Source organism: Halyomorpha halys, unplaced genomic scaffold (assembly GCF_000696795.3).
Source record: "Halyomorpha halys isolate HHAL.00 unplaced genomic scaffold, Hhal_1.1 Scaffold908.1, whole genome shotgun sequence".
NCBI lineage: Eukaryota > Metazoa > Arthropoda > Insecta > Hemiptera > Pentatomidae > Halyomorpha > Halyomorpha halys.
The window spans coordinates 618,234-643,641 of record NW_027115706.1 but is presented as its reverse complement, the minus strand read 5'-3'; the positions used below and the strand labels follow the sequence as shown (position 1 = coordinate 643,641).

Below are 25,408 nucleotides of genomic sequence, written 5' to 3'. Positions count from 1 at the left end.
AACAATATTATGAAGAAGTTTATAAACAAAAATTATATCACAATTTAATATTGATTAAAAGGTTATCAAGACCAGTAATATTATGTAAGGAATTATATAGTGTTTCACTAAAGATACCTGTCTCCCAAAATCAAACAGGACGTAGAAAACGCATTTGAACATACATTGAAGTTCCTATGTAGTTTCTGAAGTAAAACTAACCAAAGATAATGTGAAATAATTTAAAAACTTAATAAAACTCATTAATAACTAAACTTATTAAATAAAAAAACAAAACAATGATGCTCCATGAATCAAGCCTTGCAACAATACAATAATTTTAACTTTACTCAAAATAAAATCTATTTGAAGAAAAAAATATCTTTCCGAAACCTGCTAATAAAGGAAATTAGATATTAACATAAAACTTCATTAAAAGGCTATGTACAAAGCATGAAAGAAGAGTGACTAATCTAGTATTATATTTTTATTGGGAGTAGGTTTTTTTTATTATATTTTCAATTATTACCAACCAGATTAATATAATTATGTTAAACCGATTCATCATTCCAAAATATTAACAGTCATGCAAAGTTTATTTTAAGCTTATTAATTCATCTCAAAGTTATTCATTCTATCCAGTAGTTTTATTAAGTCTGTCTTTGTATTTCTTAGTTTCCTTGAATGGCATGAAACCTGCATTTTCCATGGCAGATTCGGAAAATTTTCAGACATTTTATTTTCACCAACAGCACCCATAGAAGATTCCTCCATATCACCAAAGATAACACCAAACCTCCTATGATAATCCGCTATAAATGCCAGTTAAAGCTAATTGTGTTTTCTTGGGGGCAATCAACAGGCTACTTCTCTTATAAAAGTCATTAAAATATTAATCATGCTCTAGAGACGATTGTTAGGAGACCATGTGAATTTAAAATAAAAAAAATATTTTATAGCATGTGATTTATAGCCTTTAGAAAGGAAGAAAGTTTATATTTAAATTGACCATGTGCCTGTAATAGGTAGATTTATTATTTTTCAAAAATATTAGATATTAAATTGATAAAATATTTATTCATAATTAATGTAAACAATATTAATATTCTTGAGAGATACTGCAGTCAGCACTGTGGTAAAATTGCCTAATTGAGAACTTTGGGAACCCAATATTTAAAAAGAAGTTATTCAGAATAGGAAGCCAGTGTTCTACGATCCAAGCTACCTTTTTTTCTGTCCACACGGGACTATATGTTACAGTACTGTCTTATGTATGTGCAAAAGGCACATATCAAGAAGCGCATGGGTTCTTATGAAGACTTCATGGTTCTCCTTCAGACATCATACAGAGATACAACCATAAAATACTTACGATAAAATTGTAGCCTAGTTTGAATGACTAAGATTGGAATAAATAATGACTCACCAGTATATCACCTTTCAAATTTATCACTGAATCCAAATTGGAACCTCCGATCACAACCTAAAACCAAAATTTAAAACATTACAAACAATTTATAGTCTTAAGTAGGTGATAATGATAATATAATGATCATTTAGGAAAATACATAAATTATTTAATCTTCTATTATGTTATCATTATCAATTTCTCAAAAATACCGATTTGATAAAAATTTAGTTTTTCAATTCCCACTCCAAAACAGAAAAAGGACAGTCATTCTCATTTTCAAACTTTACAAATTATAAAAGTCTTCCAAAAAATGTTTAGTAACGCTTTTGAATTAGTAAAACATCTATTGTTTGTTCATAAGTGAACAATAGCTATTTGCAAGTCAATTGCAGCAGAATAACTACCACTCAATATAAAATAACTTGGTAGGTCCTTTTCTATTCCATAAGGAAATCAATAAGGCCATAAAAGGCCAAGTGTGTTGAGTCACAAACTTAGCATTCTAGTCCCCGAAAGCGTACCGATTTGAATCTGGCTGGGGCTGGTTAACTATTATTTTGTGGTGGACCCTCGAAATAAATCTTGACTTTTCCACTCTTGCTAGAATAGGTTGGTAACATATATAAGACAACCCACCATTCCTGTCTTAAGTAGGAGAACACAAGGACCTCAAACCCAAAATAAAAAAAAAAAAAATCAGTTTTCATTTTTTATTTTCTAGCATGAAATAGTAAGAACACTATTTTATGCTTATTACAATAAATAACCCATATTATTCCCTTAGTATCAGTATGGTGTTTCATAAAAAAGTAAAAGTTAGTAAAACATGATGAGCAATTAATAGTCAACTATTGCAGTATTCATATAAACCATAAAAGGTAGTTCATTAAAAATAAATAATTCAAAACTTTAGTTTAATTTATAATTTTAAATTTTCACTTATCGAGTTGGTAATCTTATTTCAGAAATCGCTATTTCATTTTAGTAAAATATTTAATCATAGTTTATTCAACTTTTTTGAAATAATTTGTATGCCAATTTTCACTGAACCACTCAGATCATTTCTGAGTTTGAAGAGGAAGAAGTCCTAAATAAAAAACTGCACAATTCTAGTTTTAGATATGAAGAATGTAAAGTCTCAACTAGTTAGGAAGAAAATTGAGGTTATAGCTAAAAACCTCGGTGATATTAATATAGTAGGGTGAATTCAACTAAGAGTATAGATTAGGACCAATAGAAAGGTGCCAACCATCATCAGAGCTGCAGCTAACCAATATTAGGACATCCCCAATTTTTAATCCAATAAAGATTCCTACATAACATTGACAGAGCATAGGACGAACCCTGAAAATTAATGGAATTGGGTGGTCCATGATTTACAACTTACTATTTTTATTAATCTCCTGTCCTACAGCTAATTTTCTATTGTCTCAACGTATCATCGCTCAAGCAATGATACCTTGTAATTCCGTAAAAAACAATAACAAAATTTTTATATTATTTAAAAATTTAAAAAATCGCATCATCCTAGAGACATCTCGTCTAACTACTGTTTTGTAGGATATTTACATAATTTTTTTTAACTTTGAGAATTCACTCAAGATGTCTCTTATGATAAAAGAGTTTCTGGACTTGGAATATGTCATGAAGGTATTCTAGTTCAGAAGATGTCACAACTCCAGGAGTTCTAGCCTACTAAGATATGAAATGAATCCAAACAAGGAGGAGCAATAAATTCATAAAAATAAATATATATATAAATATAATTCATAAATATAAATTCATGGAGATTAATTATGTAATTTATAACCAATCTGTAATGTTTTCTTGAAAATATATTTAATAATTAAGGAAGGAAAAGGAAAGTAATATATTATACCCGCCACAGAAATAAAAATTATATTTCTGGAGCAATAAAAAATGTCAAAAACTTGATTTGTGTTAACTTCCTAACAATTTCCAGCTAAGCCATTCTGTTTGAAGTGGAACCACAGTCAATGATTATTAAACTATTTCTTGGATTCATTCTGGCATTGGGCATAAATAATAACACAGGATATAAACAGTATATTTGCATTTAAATTTTTAACTGGGTGGGTTGACATTAATTTCTTGGGGTTCCACAAAATGAAAACTCGACCCTCTCACACTGGGTGAAATAGGTTAGTTACCTATAGTGAAACACCATCCTCCTCATATGTCAGATATGATTTGAGGTGAGGTCTTTACAGTCTGGGAACTGAAGCGGCATCGGTTCGAATCCAGCCTGGGGAGTCAACTTTTATTTCTGTGGCGGTTCCACAGAATGAAAATTTGACCCTCCACCATGATGTTAGAATAAGATGGTACTCTGTAGATAACCTCCTCTCTTCCTTCATCTTAAAATCCCAGCCACTATGGTTTTCCATGTAAAATTCCTTCCACATACCTGTTCAACATGCTTTATTCTGCTCAGACACCCAGGTCCCTTGTATATAAATATGTTCATACATAATACATTCTCGCAAAATACAAAAAGTTGGCCCAAATTATTAAACAAGTGAAGAAATAACAGAATTGAAAAAATTCTGATTTTAAAGTTGAAATGAGGCTGCTAGAAATTGTACATTTTACTAAGAATGCATAATAACAGCAAGTATCTCATTAAAAGATAATCTTATTCATTAACCAATCATAATATCCATTGTAAGGTAACCAAATAGAAAGAAAATTTTTATGTTTTTCAAAATATAGATTTATTTAAAACACCACTAAATTCATTGGTTTCAATGAAAACTGAAGCTTGATAAAATTACAAGCTTTATTACCATTAGAATTCAAACATTTTTTATGACATGAAAAACAAAGTTTTCAACTCTTCATGAATAATCATATCTACTTACTGGATATTTTCTAGTAGATTTGGTAGGAACAGTTTCCCTGTAAAAAAATAAAATAAAAAGGGCATAAAATATTAATTTATAACCTAATTTTTATTTTTATTATCTAGAAAGGGGAGGCTGCATGTGTGATCACCAATTTCATTAAACATTTTTTTTTGTGATATAAGTTCAAAAAATATTAGACACATGTCTCAGGGTTCTTGCTAATGTGCCCTAGAAGCCTAGAAAAAAATTGCTTTAAATAATTTTAGACATTTTTTTAAGTATCATTTTTCCCCTTTGCTCTGCATGTATTTAATGGTGATTAAATACCAATAGATTTTTTTTTTTTTTGGGGTAGAACAAGGACAAAAGATTATTTACTGTATTAAATGAGTTTAAGTTAACAAAAACCAAAAGTCGCTTAAAAGTAAACCAAAAAATTTGTTTAGGAAAAATCAAGTCAGATTTGATTTTAGTGGCTCTTGAAATACTCAAGTATGAATTTTCATATAAATCAAAAATTAAACATTTTTGGGCTTGATTTTTAAAGGATATTATTTTTCTTGGAATCATAATTTAAAAATATATTTTTTTTTTATAATTTATTTATTGTTATTTACAACTGTATACATATATACATATCAAGTAAATTTGCTGTAAGTGATATTATGACATGATACAAACATGTGGAGAATCTACCCATTGATAAAACTCCAAAAACACTTCTAAAGGAGAAGATCTCGATGCCATCTTCTTTTCAGACGCCTAGGAGGATTATTAGGTAGTGAAGGAGAAGCCAGGTTAGAAACGAGTTGGTTTGGGTGGTTGGGAAGTTTATTATGGAAGGATTGGTATCTGGTTCTGGCCGAATCGGCAACATAGGGGACATTGAGGTCCTGATGGATGATTTGATTTGTGACAAAGTAAGGAGCATTAAGGATTTTGGACTGTAAGGATTGGATTCGAGAGGAATTGATGGTTTAGTGGAGCCCCATAGCTCAATTCCGTATGTCCAGATAGACCTTATAATAGTCATGTAGATCAGTCTTTTGTAATGGAATGGAAGTTTGAACTGTTTGTCTAGTAAATGTTGTAATAGTCGGAATCGACGAGCAGTTTCCTGTCTTTTCAGTCTTGTATGAGGATTCCATGTCAGTCGTTTGTCCAGATTTAATCCTAAGTAAAGGATCTGCTCAACAGAAATAAGTGGGGTATTATTAAAAGATACTGTGGGGCAAGACGAAAGTTTACGACGAAGGGTAAATGTGATTTGGTGGGATTTATTTAAGAATATTAAATTCATATCTTCTCACAATGTTATCTAAATCCAACGTAACAACTAATTTCCATTCTTTCAACCTATAAGAATATCTTTAAGACTTTGTGCTATTTTATGGGATAGAAAGCAGTTTTAAATAAAGACAATTTTCTTAAACATTTTATATTCTATCTCCAGTTCTAATTTGTTTATTAAAGTACAGTTGGTATCATTCTGTGCAGATAGGACAGCATTAAACCTCTCCTAAGTTTTGTGCTGATTGATGGCATCATCCTGAAGTTATTGGAATTTTTTTCATTTTGGAAAAAAACAAAGGTCCCAGCTAGTAAGGTGAAAATTATGAGCAAAAATATGTTATTTTTTTATTACTATGAAAATTCATATCCAGAGGATTTTTGAGGTGCCAAAATTAAATATCAACTTAATTTCTCCATAAAAAAATATTTTGTCACTTCGCAAGATTTGTCAATCTAAATTATTTTAATTCTGTAGTAGTATTGTGAGATTATAATGTACTAATCAATTTGTTTTAGTTAATTGTATTAATTGAGTTTAAATACATTCAAAATCAGAAAAACCAAAAATCACTTCCCATGTAGTAAAGCAAAAAAATTTTCTATACAAATTCTGTACAACTACACTATAAAAGAAACAAAACATAAATATAAATTTTAACCAAAAATATTTTATCTGGCCCGTTCTGCAACATCATCAGAAATTTGTATGTTTGGGATAGATTATTCAAATAATTCAGACCAACCGATGTTTTTTGCCTTATTAGGGCCTTCAATATTTGTTTCTAAACAAATAATTTCAAGACAACCAAAGACCACAATAATTTCAGGATGATGCCACCAATCTGCACAAAACTTAAGAGAATTTTAGGGCTGTCTAAACTGCACAAAATGGTACAAACTGTACCTTCATAAGCAAATCAGAACCAGAGATATAATATAAGACATTTAAGATTTTCTTTGTATAAAACTTCTTTTTATCCTATAAAAGGGTATAAAATCTTAAAGATATTCATATGGGTTGAAAGAGTGGAAATTCAGCTCTCCAACCGTTGTTGTGTTGGATTTAAATAACATTGTGAGGAGAGATCAATTCATCTCGTGAATGTGGGACAGTCCAAGAAAAATAATATGGTCCAAAAATTTTTAACTTTTGATTTATATGAAAATTTGTACTTAAAGATTACAAGAGAGGTTAAAATCGAATCTGACTTGATTTTCGCTAAACCAAGATTTTTGGTCTACTTTTAAGCAACTTTTGGTTTTTGTACACTTAATACAATAATAATCTTTTGTCTTTATTCCCAAAAAAAGAATCAATTGATTTATAATCACCATTAAATACATGCAGAGCAATGGGGGAATATGAGAATATAAAAAGTGTCAAAAATTATTTATAAAAAAATTTTTTCAGCTCCTACGACGCATTAGCAAGAACCCTCGGACATTTGTCTAATATTGTTAAACTTAGAATATTAAAAAAAAAGTTTCATTGAAATCAGTGATTCTACTTGCATAGACTACCCTTGTAAGTATGGTAAATAAAAACAAATATACAAACATTTTCTTACTTCGGAGGCAGGGGCTGTAAATTAGTGAATTCCTTTGCAATTCTTCCTCCAACCTTTGCATTATTTTTAATTAATGCCATGTCTAATTTTTATGTAAGGGCTATAGGACATCATTTTTTGGAAGTATTTATTTATATTATTATTTTATCGATATTGAGAAAAAATCTTTTATTGACTATCCCAAAAATCTACAACAATGAAAGAAGATTTATACTTATGATTTTTAGCCAATTGGACAAGGGTTCTTAAATAAAATCCAATGACCAGAAGTGCCACTTTATTCAATCGATTTTTCACAATTATTTTTTTGATTTTCTGAAAAACAACTCAAAAGATTTGTATGAAACTCAAAGCATCAATGTACAATTAAGGGTTATTTAATATTAGATTGTTCTTATGCTAATTGAAATAGTCTTACCAGGCTTAAATGCGGATATTTCAAAAAATCTTCCTTTAAAAAACCTTTAATTTTATTTATTTGAAATAATTATACATCTCACATTTTTATATGAAATGAAAAATTAATAAATATAAAATTGGAAAGGATTGGATAATTAACGTAAGGAAATAAGAGGAAAAATATTTGTTTCAGGTTGAAAACAGAATGGTGAAAAACACCAGTTTGATGATAACAGGCGGGCTCAGGTGCATTGGGTTGTTTCATTTCACAAGTCACCATAGTGATAAAGCTTTTTTTATTTAACTTAACCTACATATATTTTAGCCTTTCAGCTTCCCTAATAACTAACTCCATAAGATCATTCATTGTACTTGTAATATATTAGCATCAAATAAATTCTTTCAGAGCTAGACTAGATGTATATTTTATTAAACTGCTATATTTTTATACTTCTGTCATACTTTTGGACAATAATGAGTTTCTGAGAACCATACTCTTATTATGGCTTTGTTTTCCAATAAATTTGATGTTCTTGAACTTATGCTGCTATATTATATTGTTTGAACACAGTAGTTTGCAGGTGTTACCCATTTTACCTACTTGTTAGTATGTAAACAAAACAGATGCTCCCTTCTATTGCAACATAATAGGTCTAGGAAATTAATTAAATATTAATATTACTCAGCCATGATTATTATCCTAATTGTAAACCAAAAATAATCACAGTTATAAAAATATATTACAATTTATGATTATTAATTTAAAAAAAAAAAACTGTCATGGCAGGTAATTGATTATTAATGTACCCGAGGAGGAATACTAAGCTTATACTAAGTACACTGGTACAAAGAGCATTGTTATACAGTGCTGAACTTCTGATCCTTTATTGATCTCTGGAGAAGAGTAATTGGAACATCAGGTATGGAACATGTTAAAACCAAAATAAAAAGAAATATTTTAGAGCAGACAAGTAGAACAAATAAATATAGAAACATTCTGAAATTAAGATAGAATTACGGACTAGAGAAAGAAGAGCTAAAGGAAACATTTTAAAAAAATGGACATTGATACAATGTCAATTAACTTGACCAGTCACTTATTGAAGAAATACAAAATGGTAGACCAGGAGGAATGGAAGAAGAAGTTAAAGAAGAAAGGCTCCAAGAAGAAACCTTCATTTGTGAACAAATAACAATTTATAGTAAAATATCTGTCATTATACAAATAATTATGGTAATACTATATGAGGGATAGAATTCCAAAACCAGCAAAGTCCATTTTCAATTTTTTTTATTTATTTATTGACATTTACAACTGCATATAAAATACAACAAGAAAATTTGAAGTAAGATCATAATGGTATGATACAGCATGTAGAGAAACTACCCATTGGTAGCACTATAAAAATGTTTTTACAATCAATTTTCTTTTCAGGAATAGAAGAGGAAGCAAGGATAGAATTGGGTGGTTAGGGAGTTGATAATGGAAGGAATGTTATCGGGTTCGGGCTAGATCGGTTACATAAGGAACATTTAGGTCTTTATGGATGATTTTATTTGTAACAAAATAAGGAGCAATGAGGATTTAACGAAGGATTTTGGATTGTAAGGATTGGATACGAGAGGAATTCGAAGGTTTAGTGGAGCCCCAGAGCTCAACTCCGTATGTCCAGATGGACCTTATTATTGTCATGTAGATCATTCTTTTGTAATGAATTGGAAGTTTGGATTGTTTGTCTAGTAAGTGCTGTAATAGTCAAAATCGACGTGCAGTTTCTTGTCTTTTCAGTCCTGTGTGAGGATCCTTGGTTAATCGTTAGTCCAGATGTAGTCCAAGATAGCGGAACTGTGATTTGATGGGATTTATTTTTATCCTCTAATTTCGGCACCATTCTTCAAGGGTTGTAATATGAGACTGAAGAGTTTAGGATGCAATCAAATGGGTATTATCAACTGAGACCACACATGTGTCATCGGCATACGTGGTGAGGATAGTGTTAGGATTGGTTGGGATGTCAGCTGTATAGACGGTGTAAGGATGGGGCCGAGGATACTACCTTGAAGAGCACCAGCAGACTGAGAATAGAGGGAGGAATAGGAACCATTATGGTTTACTTGGAATAATCTATCAATGAGAAAGGAACAAATGATGAGAAAGTAAGTAGGAGGTAGGAATTTACTTAGTTTGCAAAGCAGTCCCAGATGCCAGACTCGTTAAAAAGCATGTTCTTCATCAAAAAAGACTCCCATTCAGTACATTCCGCGCTCCAAAGAAGACACAAACAACGTCCACCACAATGACATTGCTGGATAGTGGATAAGGATGTTCAGAATCCAAACTGGTGATTAGGGATTATATGACTGGAATCTAGAATGGGATATAGGCGTTTAAAAATGAGTTTTTCGAGGATTTTGCCCATGATCGGTAATAGCGAGATAGGATGGTAAGATAATGGGTATTCTGGCAGCTTTTGGGGTTTGAGAATCATTTTAACAACAGATAATCACTATGGGTCAGGAAAACATATGGAATGGAGAACGGCGTTATACATTTAGCTGAGGAATAAGATGGCTTTTCGAGGAAGAAGTTTTAAGATATGGGATGTTATTAGGTCGTGTCCAGGAGCTTTGCGGGTAGACAATCTTTGAATGATATAGTAGATATTTCTGAAGGATGAAATGCTTCAGGTGCGAGGGTCATTTGGAGCGGAACATTTAGTTCTGCCTCAATACAATAATTTCTATCAATGAGAAAGGAATGGATGATGAGAAAGTATGTAGGAGGCAGGAATTAATGGAGTTTGTAAAGCAGTTCCGGGTGCCAGACTTGATCAAAAGCATGCACTTTTCAAATTTAGATTTTTTTTCATTAAAGAAAATGGTCTTGACTGAATTGGATTTCTGTACCTCAAATATTAATATTATATCTGTTCTAAGAATCACCAAATACTTTATAAAACAACTAAATTAATGAAATGTGCATTTAAGGATACTGGTTTCTAAACTTTTTCCCTCTGTGATATTGGATATTTCTTCCAGAAGGAAAGGAGTAACATCTTTTCCAGATTTGTTTTCACTATGTGCTTTTTCTAATGCAAGCTGAATATGCGCTTCCATAACTTCATCTATATGACATAAATTTTAAAATTATACATGTTATACCAATGGATGGTGTTTAGTAATATATTAAATAAAAGAAGTAATCCTATTCATATTATCGAATAAACGTTTTGAACTTAGAATAAGTTAGATGATTTTAATTATTTAAAGTTTGAAGAAAAATTATGGCAATTTTGGGACTGGCCAACAGAAGTGAAACTCCACTAAATTAAATAATGTATTCAAATTTTATTAAAAATAATATTTATTTTACGAAACTACAAAAACATTTTTGATTATTTTATTCAATTATAATAAATACATAATGTTTTATTCTTTATTATTTTATTTATTTATTTTATAAATAATGATTTTATGCTTAACATATCTCATGCTAGTGTCTCAAATCATTTCTGTCTCATAATCGCAAAGGCATAATTTTCCATCATGATAACGCCAATCCGCTTTGCAGACCCGGCATAAATGTATTGGAATTTGGCTGGGATGTGATCCCCGACCCACCCTATTCACCAAATCTTGACCCAACAGATTTTCACTTATTTCGGGCCCTTTAAAACTCTCTTAATGGGAAACTCTTTAATTTGCTCGAGGACTGCAAAACGCACATAGAGGAGTTCATTGCACAAAAATCTGAGAAGTTCTGGGAGGAAGGAATTAAAAAATTACCTGAAAGATGGCAACACATAATAGATCAAAATGGGTCATATTAATAAAATAATAATAATAATATGGATTAAAAATATTTATAAAAATCTGAAATTTTTATTGAAATCACCAGTAAAAAAACATTACAAACTTATTTTACAGCCCAATATTTTAATGCAAATGTTCAAAACCGTGTTATCATTCCATTTCTGGTGCTATCTTTCCTACTTTTCACCTCACTATCTCGGTGTAGCTATGATTTTATGAATTATTTTAATCTTAATGCAAAAAACATCTATAATGTTGCCCCTACGAATCGTTTCATATGGAATATTTCCACATTTTTCAAGTTTTATGTGTCTTCTTTTTATATTCCTCAAAATTAGAAAGGTCTAAGATCAAATTGATTCTCAAGTAAGGTGTGCATAGAGCCAGTTTCTGTCTTAAATTTAATTTTTAATGTCATATGAGTTATGTGAACAACAGTTTACTTTGTTGTACATAGAGAGGATTGATGAAATGTGTTCTGTACTGAAAAAGGAAACTGTGTCTGAAACCCTCACTTCATATAATTTATTTGTTGTGAATAAATTAAAACACTAATAAATAAATAATGCATATCTAAATGGTTCTTTATAAAATTAAGTAAAGAATCAGTGTATCAGCAACTAACGTATGTCTCCAGAAATTTAAAGAGAGGCAGAAATGCTAGGAGTTTATATCGATGACTTACTTCACAATAGTGCTAAACACATTTCCACTACCTTTACAATGAAAGGTTCTCTCTTTTAGGAAAATTATAACTTTTCAATTAATAAGAGAGAACGAGAGTACCATCCTATGGATTTTGGCTTAGGCAGGGTATTGTGTCACCAACTCTTTTTGACTGTATTGGTGTCAAAACTCCAGGTTCTTAAATCATGAGAATTATTTATTACTGTAAAAATACAACATTGTTGTGGGTTTCTTTTTCTTTCTTCTTTGTATTCAATTTTAAGTTAATTTAATTTTCTTTAGTCTAAAGTTTGTTTCCTATCCATTATACAAAGAAGATGAAAATTGAACTGAGACCAATTACAGAAGCTAACGAAAATTGAATGGAGATAAATTACAGAAGCTAATATAACTTTTTAAGAAATCGTTGATGGATATCAAGAAAACTACTTACAATCAATTGAAAATTCCTTCGGTACAGGGACAGCTAACAAAACACCAGATGATATATTCATATCCAAGGCTGCCTTTAGAAGTCTAGCTGCTTCATTGGGTTCTTGTACATGATAAGGGGCAGTGTATCCAGAATCTTTAGAGTAAAATGCAGGGAATGTAAGACTGCCACCATAACATACAACACAAACACCCTGTGTTTCCTGGTTTGAAAAGAAAATAAGCATGCAGAATGTTACAGATATAAATATCGTAAGAACTAAGACAAACTAGACTTCTTGCAACACCAAAGTGTTAGATATATAGTAGAGCTTATACGAAAAAAAAAACAAATACTCAAGAATTCAATTTTTACTATTATTCTTACCAACCAATGTCTTGAAATTTTGTATGGTTCAATATCAGAAATAGTTTCACTTTCACTTTCACCATACCAGGATAGTTTCAGACTTATCCAAAGTAAAAAATTAAAAAGAGTTATCAACAAACAAACGTTTTACCAAACTAAAAGGACTAACAAGATTCTTGAATAATGGCTCTGATATAAGAGGATTCTATAATTAATTATAAGAATAAAAATAAGTAGTTTTTCATTGTATTTTGTATATTGTCTAACAACTTCTTTTGGTCCCCAAAGGGCTAGTTTGTCTATTTAACTTCCATGGCTCTATTCTCTTACTTGCTAAACCCATTTCTATATTATAAATAGTATTAATCCCCAACTGCCAAGCAAGGGAGGAGGGCCATTGGAGGTTTGATATATAAACTTACCAGGAGAAAGTCATCGAGACCGAGACCCGTCATTAAGCAATAAATAAAATAAAAAGTAAGACAAATTTTTTCTCTTGTAATTGACCAAAATACTTTTAATTAATAGTTGCAGGCATTAAGAACATAAACAGATTCCAATAAGTAGAAGATTAAAATTAAAATTATAAAAATAGAATCAATCACTAACAAGATATTCCAAAGTCCTTTCGATGTCAAGAATACTTTTTACACCACTACAAACAGTCAAAATACAATTTTTTCCAAGCTCATTAAGATCAGCACTGATATCTAATGTGTTTTCATAATTTCTGTGGACTCCACCAATACCACCTAAAAAAAAAAATCTATATACATATTACATTTAAGAAATGACTATTGAATCTCTCAAACATTACAGTATAAGTTAACAAGTTATTCCAAATGGTTTTAAAAAATTAAATTAAATTTTACCAATATTATAAATATAACTTAAATTTGTGAACCAAGTAATAGGAATAATGATTAGGAAAACCAAGTTTTCCTTATATATATATAATAAGTCATTGATTTTTTCCATTTAAAACTTCCTGGTAGCGATGAAAGGCTAGATGATTTATAAGAGAATATATAAAATAAATTAAGATTGAAGAAATATTTTAATCATTATAGATGACGTAATTTTAAATGTACAATGGTCCCTTCCAAATGATTTCTGAGTACAATTTGGATTTTGTGAAAGGTGAGTCTTGCTGAACCTAAAAGTTGAAGTCTTGATGAAACTTAAAACTAATAACAGAAGATAAACAGAAAGTTTTAATCTTGATACTTCATTTTTTAAATTCTACATTTCTTTCTCTTAAGTACACTTTGCAAATAGAAAGTCAAAAAAACTAAATAAATAAATAGCTCATAAAACAGCCAAATTAATTCCTAATGATAAAAAGTTCAAATTTTTTTTTGGGTACGAAAATGATGAAAAGAGTATTTAGGCCATTATCTCCAATGGAATAAATATTTATCAGTGTAAAAAGACACAAAGAACAATTACACTGTTGTAGCATCATAAACAGCTCTTGAATCAATATTGTTCTGAACAAAGTAAAGCACACTTTAAAAACTGAAAATTGTGTTGTTATTCCATTGGAGGAGAAGCTAAATAAGCATACAGGTTACAATGAGTTCTTCCTTCCCTTGGCGAATTTTGTAAATACAATTATATAGTTTAACAATCAACTGGTAAAAGCATTTTTCTTATTAAATTTCACAAGAATTAGTAGTAAACTAACTTAACTTCAAGAAAAATTAAACTCATGATTTTTGTAAAAGGGAAATAAGAAACATAAATTATTTATATGTATATATAGTTTACCGTAAAAATTGATATATAAGAAGATGGTCAGGGTTGCGGTCAAAAGAGAAACAAAAATAGTTTACAACTATTTATTTTCCGACGTTTCGCCCCACTTTGCAGGGCTTCATCAGGGCTGTTCAAAGGTAAAGGTTGAACAGCTTTTGACCGCAACCCTGACCATCTTCTTATATATGAATTATTTATACCCAAGTATAGTACAATGAAATTTGAGCATCATAAGTAACTTCAATAATATCTGAACTCATGTAACTTCCCTAAACTATAAATGAATTCATAATTTTACTTAGTTAATTTCTCAATTCTTACCAGTAACAAAAACATTTATATTAACTTCTTTTGCTACCAGAATGGTCCCAGACACAGTTGTTCCTCCACTTAATTTCTGAAATAAATTTTTAAGTTAGTAATACTTATACTTATTAACAGAATTTATTTCTTCCACCTTATTTTTTTAATGGAGGGAAGAATATTTGAAATAAATGACAAGAAATTAATTTCATTATTCACAACAAAATACAAGTTAAACAGTTTAAAAAAAAAAGTAAAGAAGTTAGATGGGGGATGATCCCTAACCTTTTTTATACAAAAATTTAACTATGAAAGATAGCTCCTTAATTCAAGTTGAAACTATAGAGTATAAGCATTACTTAGTAATAAGTTAGTAAAAGTATCTATAATATTCGACCATAATGGAAATAAATTATTATCTTCCAGAGAATCTAGGTTCTGAGAGAAATAGGTTCAATTCCAGCAGAAATCACTTTTCATTTTTTGGTAGTCCTAATTCATCAATCTTGATATTCATACTTTAGTCAGAAATGTTAAACAATGTAAAGATGGAGGTAGAAAATTCCATAACAGATTAGGTTAAAATTTTTAAATGTAAATTGAAACGAGAAAGATTGAGTCAACATAAATAAAACTAATAAGTCTAGTTTCATGTTTTAATTCATTTTTTCTTTTAATCCTGCTTAATAGTAATTTCTGAACCATGTCATGATAAACCCAAATCATTTAATAATAAATTCAACTGCAATAGCTATGTTTTGTTAGTTTAAATTGAAATGTAATTTTAGAGTCTTCACTATTTTTTATCAATATTAACATAATAATATTTAAGTGCATTTAAGAAAAAGTAAGGTTCAATTTATGATCAAGAATATTATAAAAACTAAAATTTTTACCACCTAACCAATGTTCAGTTTTTGAAAGCTCATTTGATGCCATAATACACAACCATATTACATTCAAAAAGATAAGTTTTGGTTTGAAAGAGTTCTAACAACTGACATTTAGCACAAATTTCTAAATACCACCATTTTTTATAAGCATACTTTTTGTAAAAAAAATTAATTTAGTTATAAAGAAATAGTAATACAAACATCATCTTCAGTTCCAACAGTGTTAATCTTTGATGAACTACCATTATATTTCAACCTTATTACAACATAAGAAATTAATAAATATTTTTCAAGTAAAAAATAAAGATTATGATTACTTTGCTTAAAACAAAAGGAAAATCTCGTCTTGATATTTTAACTGTTTGTGTATTTGGATCAGCTAGATAACACAGTTCTTCTCTTTGTAATCCAACTTTGATTCTACCTCCAACCACTGCTACTGTTGCTGGAACGGCACCCTTTAAAAATATGTACTTTTTATTAACTTAAGTTCAATACTTAAATTAATAATAATCCTGATTTCAAGCAATAAATAAACATTTAAAAATATGAGTACATTAGAGTACAAATGAACAGTGACTAAATACAATTCACTAAATTTTTAAATACTCATTTTTTTGTATTTAAAAGTTATTTCTTTGCAATAATTAGATGAAATTTCTTCCAAAGATATTTTTTGTTTGTAATTTACAAATGCTTTTTAATAATTCAATATAATAAGATACTTTCATCCTTTAGCAATGAGTGGAATTAGTTATGACAATAGTTCCTAATTATATTTTCTTTTACGAATCCATCATATACAATTTTTGTTTGTTTGTTTTAAGAAGTTCCTCAGAGAAAGAAATTTCTTAGAATTTAAAGCTTAATATGAATGATATTGTACTTATTTTAAAGCTACAGTCGTTAAACATTTTGATTTGGTCACATTAATTTAACTAAGCACACAAACCATGTTACACATACAGTATTATTCCTGTGGTCTCTGAAATTGACATATACAGGATATTTTCAGTTCACTTTCCTACCTGATCTCTAACAATTCCTTCCACAGCAACAGCAGTGTCAAAATTATGAGGGTGAGGCATGCCATGGGTTATTATAGTGGATTCTAAAGCAACTACTGGTTTGTTTTCCCTTAGAGCTGTTAATACTTCTTCAGAGATGTCTATTAAACTGGAACTTTTCCGATAGAAAGTATTTTTCAACTTAAAACTACTTCTTAAAAACGACATCATTATTCAATTTGCTTTTTACCAGTTAATGAAGATTGAGGTATCAAAAGAACAAGTAAAAGAGAAATGAAACGATGTATTAGCTCACACTTTTATTGATAAACATTACATACAGGTATAACAAAATAACAGCTTATGACCATTTATCTAAAACATACAGTTCTTCAAAATTGAAGTTTTGACCTTCACAAAGGTGATAAGGTTATGACAGAATAAAACCTGCATAACCCTTTCACTAGATAAGAAATAAGTTAGGTGTATGCAATCTCTATTTTCTTTATTTATTAAATAGCTTAATATTTATTGCATCAGTCAATTCATTAAAAAGATTAATCTAAATATATTTGCTACCTAATAAATATTGAAATCCCAATGATAAGTGGTTAGTTTGAATTGATCATGGAGATAGATATAATTTTTATTTTCTCGATTCAGAATGATATTTTTGAGTAAATAATTCTTGTTTTCCGTCTTCAATATTACAAAGTTTTGTAGAAACGATTATAAATTGACAAATAAGCAGGCTGACCAAAAGTGTAATATATGTATATTTGAAAAGTTTTCCGTAATCTGAAGAATGTTTAGAATATCCAGCTAAAAATATTTGCATTGTAATATTATTAAAAGGCAGCCGTAATCTTCATATTCCTTAATTTTACTTATCTTATCTTTTTTCCTTCGACTTACCAATATATATAATTTATCTAAATAAACATTTAGAAGTTACCTGGGTTCGTAAAACAGTCTATATATGTATAAACATCCTAAAAAAAATGTTACGAAACTGAAATTATATAATTATGACAACTATAAGCCTGAGATAATACACATTTCTTTTCTTTAAAAACGACCAACCGGATGTGCTACTTTATATAATCGATTTCATATTTTTTTTTTCGATTATCTTAAAAATAGTTCTAACGATTAAACTCGCTTTTTTTTATGGAGTAAAACATTACTGGTCATCATTACCATTAATTTATTTTTTGCTTAATCTTTTTTTTTTCTTCATCCGCTCGACGCTACATTTGCAGCAGCAAACCTTCTGGCTTCAAAAACCGAAACACCAATTTCACTGTTCTATCATCTTCCCTAAGGGTTTTTCTCTCGGAGTTAAGCTCGGCATATCAATATATAATTAAACAATATTTATATCAGCGGATAATCTGTTTAATCATCACGAGGAGGCCCCTCACCTTCAAATTTTTGATAATCGAAACCACGCGGAACGGACATATCAAAACATCAGCTAAGTATTTCTACCTTTACTTCACCTTCAAGTACCAATGGTAGGAAAAGGTAGTAACCAACTCAAATAATGTAACCATACATAATGCCACCCACTAATTTCATGTTTTTTTTCTGTTTTAGAGGAATCAGGGAAAAAAAAAAAAAAAAAAAAGCGTGTAATAATCCCAATGGAATAGTTTAGCAAGGCTTAAACACCAAATTTTCAAAAACCTTTGTTTAATTCAGATATTCCCTGGGGTTAATTGTGGATACAATGCTGGGTGATATTATCCGAATTAATTATAATTTGCTGGTAAGCTGGTATGAATGGTTTTGACTGTAAATTTAAAATAAATCGAGGTTGTTAAAAAAAAAGAAGGAAATAAAACCTCTAATCTTGAATGAGTTATACAATTATTATTATCATGTGCTGTAGCTAAAAGGGGTTACAATATGATTTAGTGAAATCAGTATTTAAATTAATTTTGAGAGTTGATTTGAATGGGATGATATAATATAATAAAAGGTATTACAATTTTACTGGGAAGCAGATTGGTTGGACTATTGAGGTTCCTCAGGTGCATATTTATCCTTCTTGTTCTGGTCTCTCATCCTATCTCAACTGCTCTGCCTGGCTGCGGTGAAGAATCACTCACTCATCCTGAACTGAGGCAGGGAAATGTAAAAAGCTGTAAGGGCCAGAAGTACGAAGAATGGGATTTCGACGGGACAACGATAAAGAAACCAGCGCCAATCGAATGGTAACCGCTGGAAGTTCCTATCTTGAACGGTTTAGTTCCTAGAGCTGCAATTTTTCTCAAAACTAGTTTTTTGCACTTACAGCATTTTCAATTTCCATGCCTCAATTGTTGATCTCAGCCAAAAATAATGTTGCTCTGACGTGTCCACTTGGAACCTGTTTCAGAACAACTGGCTCCACTCACCCTCCTATTTCATAGGTGTGCAAATAGATAGCAGGATCTTCAAATGCTATTCAATTGATTTGAGTGATCCTCCTCAAACAATTTTCCTTAGAGTAGTATTAATCTTGTTCATTTGAAATATTTAACCATTTTGCTTTGTTAATAGTTATAAAAATGGATAAATATGAGCTATGAAATCATTTGATAGCTAATAAAAGGGAAATAGAGGGCTTTGTTATATTTTGCTAGACTGCTAGGCTGTGTATTCTAGGCAGCAGCTCTCAAGAACTCCTGAAATACAAATTTTTATATAAACATGAAAATAAATTTTTTTCTTTTAATTTTTATTCTAAAATCACAAGAAAATGCATTATGAACAAATGACCACCCACCTTATTCACCAGACCTTGCGCCAACAGTATTTCGGGCCCTTCAAAACTCTCTTAACGGAAAACACTTTAATTTGCTCGAGGATTGCAAAACGCAAATAGAGGAGTTCATTGCGCAAACATCTGAGAAGTGCTGGGAAGACGGAATTAAAAAATTACCTGAAAAATGCCAACATGTTATTGATCTATTGATCAAAGTGGGTTATAAATAATTGATTAAAAAAATTTACAAGAATCTGAAGTTTTTATTGAAATCACCAGTAAAAAACGCAACGAACTTATTTTACCACCCAATAGTTTTTATTTATCAGTTGCTTTAAAATACTTATTTTAGAAATTCCTGAGGTGCGAGTAACAAATATAAATTTTGTATCTGAAAAGAATACAAAGTCGTACTGCAATCGGGAATGTTCAGGTGGTCTCGGTTTTGCCCGTCCGAATCGAATAATCCAGTTTTTTCCTTTTTTCTCTAGTAGTTATTAATAAAATTCTTTAATATTTTATATTTATCTATTGTTTACTATTGCTAACAATGAGAACTGTTAATTTATTTTTTTCAAATAAACAAAATTAAAAGTAGTTTAGTGAAAGATTTTATAAAAAAATCGTCATTTTAGCCCTGTCAGACTATTTCAATGAGGATAAGACCTGGCAGATATTAAAGATCATTTAATTTTACGTTGGCATGGTGAGTTTTATCAAAATCGTTTTGAGTCGTTTTAAAGAAAATTAAAAAAATGACAAAAATCGATTCTATAAAGTGGAACTTGTAGTAGGTCGATTTTAGCGGAATAGTTGTTGTCACGTCCTTGACATAACCCGCCTTAAACATGTAATTTTTGTTTTTGAGCTAGGCTGTTCACAAACACACCATTTTGCGAGACGGTTTTTGAATCCAAGATAATTCAAAGCATGTATTTCCGTCGAAATCTCGTATTAAACATTTTGCACAATCGCAATATTTTCCCTTATTATATATTCCTTACATAACTAGGAGAAAGTAAAAAAAAAAAATAGGATATTGGAAACTTAAAGATTGATTGTGTATACGATCGGTCTAATTAAAAACTATATATATTTTTTGATATTATTAATTTTCATCTTTAGGTTGTCATCCAAATTATTCAAATTGATGTATGTATATTCATTAATGATACCAAAATTATGAAATTTTCTACGGGACGATCAAAAAACATTTACCCAGTATACGTGGATAGAAAACTAACTGAAACAGTCAGCTGTAATTATTGGGTGTTGATTTTTGTTCGAGTGGTTTCTTTTTGCAAGTAGAAAAACAGGCGCTCTCTAAAGCCAACTCGACCATAGGAACCGATATTGATATATGTTCGAAAGCTAAGACGAATTCATAGAAGGTAAGAGAGAAATTATAAAAAAACAATCATCAATGCATCTTGATGTTAAAGCGACCCCATAACTATTTACTGGACACCACTATAGCTACAACTATAAGCGTTATCGTAGCGTTTAGTATTCCATAGAGTTGACTAAGCACAAACTGGCCAAGTTTAATCCATCAGTTGAGCGGTCCCTCCTCGTCTTGGTACCTCCCGGCCGTCGGCCCCCTGGGCAGTATTTAAACCCATCTTCATTGGACCTGGCGTTTTTTGTATAATGCCGAGTGGCAATGGAAGGGTATTTGTTTGTATGCACTGTGTTGGGACATTTTATATGAAATGTCCGTTTTTTATTATTTCAGAAATTCAATGTGGGATTGTTGTTGTTCACTAGGCTTTTGATAGCAGATTTTAATGAGCCTTTATTAATCCTCTCTTTTTTAAAAATATTTACGATCATTCCAACTGGGAGCACATTGTTCAGTAAGCCATTAAATATGACAATGGAACACGCGATTTTCGAGTAATTTTTTTATGAGTTTAAACTCGGGCCATCGGTAGTCCAAGTTGACCAAGTTAAATCAAGTAGTTAAATACCAGACTAACTCCTAATATCACCAATTTCTGGGCTCATTGAATATAATTAAATATTTTTTAAAACTTTATCACTTGAGTTGTACTTGCCTGATCCCTCTCTCTCCTCAAAAATACTTTGTTACTATGTTAATTTCATTTAGTAAATATGAGATATATTAAATGATAATAAAGTGAAACTTCTTCACTGACATTCTGCAACTCAATAAAATACAAATTATACGGCAGTAAATTGATTTCGTGACTCGAGGTGAAACGAAAGTGGTAGGGGAGGATACTGGTGAATTCTAGCAGGTAAATGTTTACATTGTAACAGGAGAGTAGGAGGTTTATAATCCTGGCAGTGTCCGTCCGATTGACTGAGCTCCTGTCACAATATAAAAGTTTTCCTGCTAGAATTGACTTAAAAAAGGCTGTACAATTCTGATTATTATTCTGCAACTATTATTTATCTGCTTTTAGCTGTACTAGGGAACGCATTATCACTTTTAATAACATTTTAATTATTAATTAATATTAATAAAAATTTCATTATTTCATTTCCACAAGTTTCAATGCTGTCCCGAGACTGCCACAAGTTTTTTCTTTTGTATTTTCAGAGTTTGTAAAGTGATCTCTTACTCATGTATTAAAATGTATCTTAGATGATCAATCAGTAACAAAGCACCGTATTGAGTTTCGATTTTCTAATTATAAAATAATTTCACTTTCATTCGAGCATACCGTTAGTTAATCAAAGCGGAAATGGACGATTCGGAAGTTTTTTGCATCTTATTTATGCAATTAAAATATGTTAACACAATGACATATCACTCAATCTCATTGGTTCTCTATTTAAGATTCGCCACATTGTCTTAATCATTAAGAGGCTTTGTCATGATATTTGCATACAATATGATATTATGAATAGTAAAATATTTTTGGGAGTTAAAGGTTTGAAAAGGACCTGTTCACAACATTTGGAAAAATTGTTGAAGTGTGTGGTGCAAACCGAGGTTGGCCTTAGTTGGAATCGAATCAGTAAGTACATGGCATACATACAAAGTACTCCAAAGTACTTAAATAAAGTAAACGTTTATTTATTTAAATAGTTTTGAATCGTATTTATAGTAAACACGCCAAAAGGTAAATAAACTACCCAATATTGCAGATTGTATAAAATGAATATTTTAGAAATACCTATAATCAGATTATTAGTTATTTTACAAATATTAGAAAGGTTTTTATTATAACTTCGTCGTCATAGACGAGTGGAATCGTTATGGTATGGCGATGAAATACAACTTGTATAATGCGTAAATTAAAAAAATAAAAATTATGTATATAAATATTAAGAAAAATTTTTTTCATGTAGTTTTATATTTCCGGGAAAATAAAATAGAAGCTGGGAAACTGGTTTGTGTCCAGCACTCTCAAAAAATATGATGTGAAATTTAAAAACTTTCTAGATAAACATCTTCAACCCACAATGGCTGGACTATTTGAATATAATTCAATATTGTTATTAAAATTATATATTTAAGCCAAGACATCTTTACTATGTAATTGACAGCAAATCATTGATGTCTTAAGTCGGCAAATAAATTCGAATACAATCAGGCTCCCAGTCTGGAAAAAAAAGAGGGAGGAAAAACAACCGGGCCGCAGCCTCTTGGGTGTTCCGATGCATTCACAAATCGCCATTGTAATTAGACAATATTGTACGTAAAATAAGAACAAATAACACTTATTAAATTTCGCTACAATAGTTAGTTCCCACATCCACGAGCCCGAATAGAAAAAGTGATATAATCATTTAGATATTTATTTTAAATGAATGGAATATGGTCCGGGTGCGGTCAAAAAAACTCAAATAGTAAATAATTATACTATTTTTATTGAGGCAACGTTTCGCCCCACGTTGCAGGGTTTCGTCAGGGCTAAAAAAGATACAAACACTTGACATAATTACAAAAAAAAAAAAAAGAAAAAAACGTAAGTGGAACATAACAGGGGTATACAATGAAAAGTAAAATATAATAAGAAAAATTAAAGGTTGTAAACAGTAAATGAAAAGGATAATAGTAACAGATGGATAAGAGGTGAAATAAGAGAAGAAATATTAAAGAAATTACAAATTAAGCGATGAAAAAAGAAAAGAATAAAATCAAATGATGAGACCCCTGTTATGTTCCACTTATGTTTTTTTCTTTTTTTGTAACTATGTCAAGTGTTTGTATCTTTTTTAGCCCTGACGAATCCCTGCAACGTGGGGCGAAACGTTGGCTCAATAAAAATAGTATAATTATTTACTATTTGAGTTTTTTGACCGCACCCGGACCATATTCCATTCATCTATACACACGGTCAATCATCAATAATCTTCCAGTATTTATTTTAAAGTTTGTTACATCCAGATCCGTGGTATAAGCCCAACATTGGAGCCTTATCTTTTTATCATATCATATTTTCATGTAAAAGGATAACCAGATTTTTGTTTGTGATCACTAACCGTGAAAACTACTGAACTCTTTATTACCTGATTTTATGTGTTTAAACTATTCAAGGGTTCAGGGCCATCGTCGGCTTAGACCTGATGCAAAATATTACTGCAGGCATATTTCCACTCAATATTTAATGTATTTTTTTTTTAATAATATTAATATACAGGTTAATGTATTACTCTACAACGTAACTCACTATTACATTATAATAACCAGAGTTAGTTATTGTTCGACTCTATATTTTGAATCAACACATCTCTCTCCACAAACATTTTTCTCCTCCCTCATTTCAAATCTCTTCTCTCAAAGGCTTGGATTGTTCCTTGGCAAGTCTTCCTAGGTCTCTGCTCTTTCACCTTCGTTTTGTATATGTCTCTTGCCAATATTTTCTGCCATTCTAGCAATATGGCCGAACCATCTCAGTTGGTGTTCTTCGGTAATATCTTCATCTTCCCCAAGTCTCAGGCTTCACCTTATTGTTATAATTCGCACTTCTTTTCTTCTTGTCTTTCACTCTATTCTCACCAAGAACCAGATCTCCAAAGCTTGAAGTTTGCTTTTGTGCTTTGTAGTGAGAGTCTAACATTCACTTGAATATGAGAGAATCGGTAAGAAAGTATAAAGTTTATAAATTACTTTGAGTTTTTGACACTCTTTTCCGATTAAACCTTGCTTAAGCGAATCAAAATACCTGCTGACAGCTTTTGTTCTTTAGTCTATTCAATATTTAAGCTCATACCTTTTCAATTATTCTATATCTCATCATCTCTTGAGCCATATTCGTTCATGTGAGCACCCAGGTATTTTTAACTTCTCTTTCTTGTCTGAAATATTCATACTTAGATCTTCCTGTCCGTTTTTTCTACCTCTTCACATGGAACTTGTTTTTGGCTTTCAATAAATGCGGTTTAATAGCGCAATGTTTTTTTTTTCTCTCGTTAATTCATGAATTAGAAACACCCTTCATATGGTTTATCAAAGATAAATTAGGAAACAGGGACAACGATGGTCAGTCCTAGCCGGAAAATTTTTATATTTTAATGGGAAAGAAGGAGTTTAATAATACCGGCAACGCTAGTCCTGTTGAGTGAACTTCTATTGTCATACTCTCCTGTTACCAAATAAAAATTTTTCCTAGGATTGACTTTAGAAAATAGCTGTACTATTCTAATTATTTCCTGTAACCAATATTTTCTACCTTAAGCTATGAAAGGGAACATATGATCGTTAATCATAAAAAAAAAAAAAATCATTTTTTTTTTTTTTAGGTCTAATATAACTTTTATATATGGGGAACATTATGCTAAAACTCTAATTTCAAATAACATCTTTTGGCAAAATAGCACCCAAATATTGACCAACCCCCTAGGAAACCTCAACTCAATGTAAAATCTTTGAGGGGTTAAAAAAAAAATGTGAATAAGTCAAGTTTCCAGATTAAAATATA

The 25,408-nt window shown here is 30.4% G+C and overlaps 2 protein-coding genes across 5 annotated transcripts in view; one reads left to right on the top strand and one right to left on the bottom strand.

Moving 5' to 3' along the window:
- The window catches only part of LOC106687020 (pseudouridine-5'-phosphate glycosidase), a 39,636-nt gene extending 22,387 nt beyond the window's left edge, over positions 1 to 17,249 (bottom strand). The window contains exons 1-9 of one of the 3 annotated variants that reach the window (XR_010844938.1): positions 16,781 to 17,218; positions 16,070 to 16,210; positions 14,878 to 14,953; positions 13,408 to 13,550; positions 12,451 to 12,652; positions 10,511 to 10,642; positions 7,109 to 7,200; positions 4,273 to 4,309; positions 1,406 to 1,462 (exon numbers count right to left, since the gene is read on the bottom strand). Coding sequence is in view for 2 of the 3 variants with exons in the window: in XM_014430666.3 (XP_014286152.1) it covers positions 1,406 to 1,462; positions 4,273 to 4,309; positions 7,119 to 7,200; positions 10,511 to 10,642; positions 12,451 to 12,652; positions 13,408 to 13,550; positions 14,878 to 14,953; positions 16,070 to 16,210; positions 16,781 to 16,990 (1,080 nt within the window). In the remaining variant the exon portion in view is untranslated. Of the gene's footprint in view, positions 1 to 1,405; positions 1,463 to 4,176; positions 4,310 to 7,108; positions 7,201 to 10,510; positions 10,643 to 12,450; positions 12,653 to 13,407; positions 13,551 to 14,877; positions 14,954 to 16,069; positions 16,211 to 16,780 lie in introns of those variants that run through there. The other 2 variants (XM_014430666.3, XM_067052731.1) reach the window with 2 other exon arrangements.
- Positions 17,250 to 22,411: 5,162 nt separating this feature from the next.
- Positions 22,412 to 25,408, top strand: part of LOC106687012 (fatty acid synthase) — a 37,477-nt gene continuing 34,480 nt past the window's right edge. Inside the window, exon 1 of one of the 2 annotated variants that reach the window (XM_067052728.1) lies at positions 22,412 to 22,498. The gene's annotated coding sequence lies outside the window, so the exon portion shown is untranslated. The remainder of the gene's footprint in view (positions 22,499 to 25,408) is intronic. The other variant, XM_067052729.1, reaches the window with a different exon arrangement.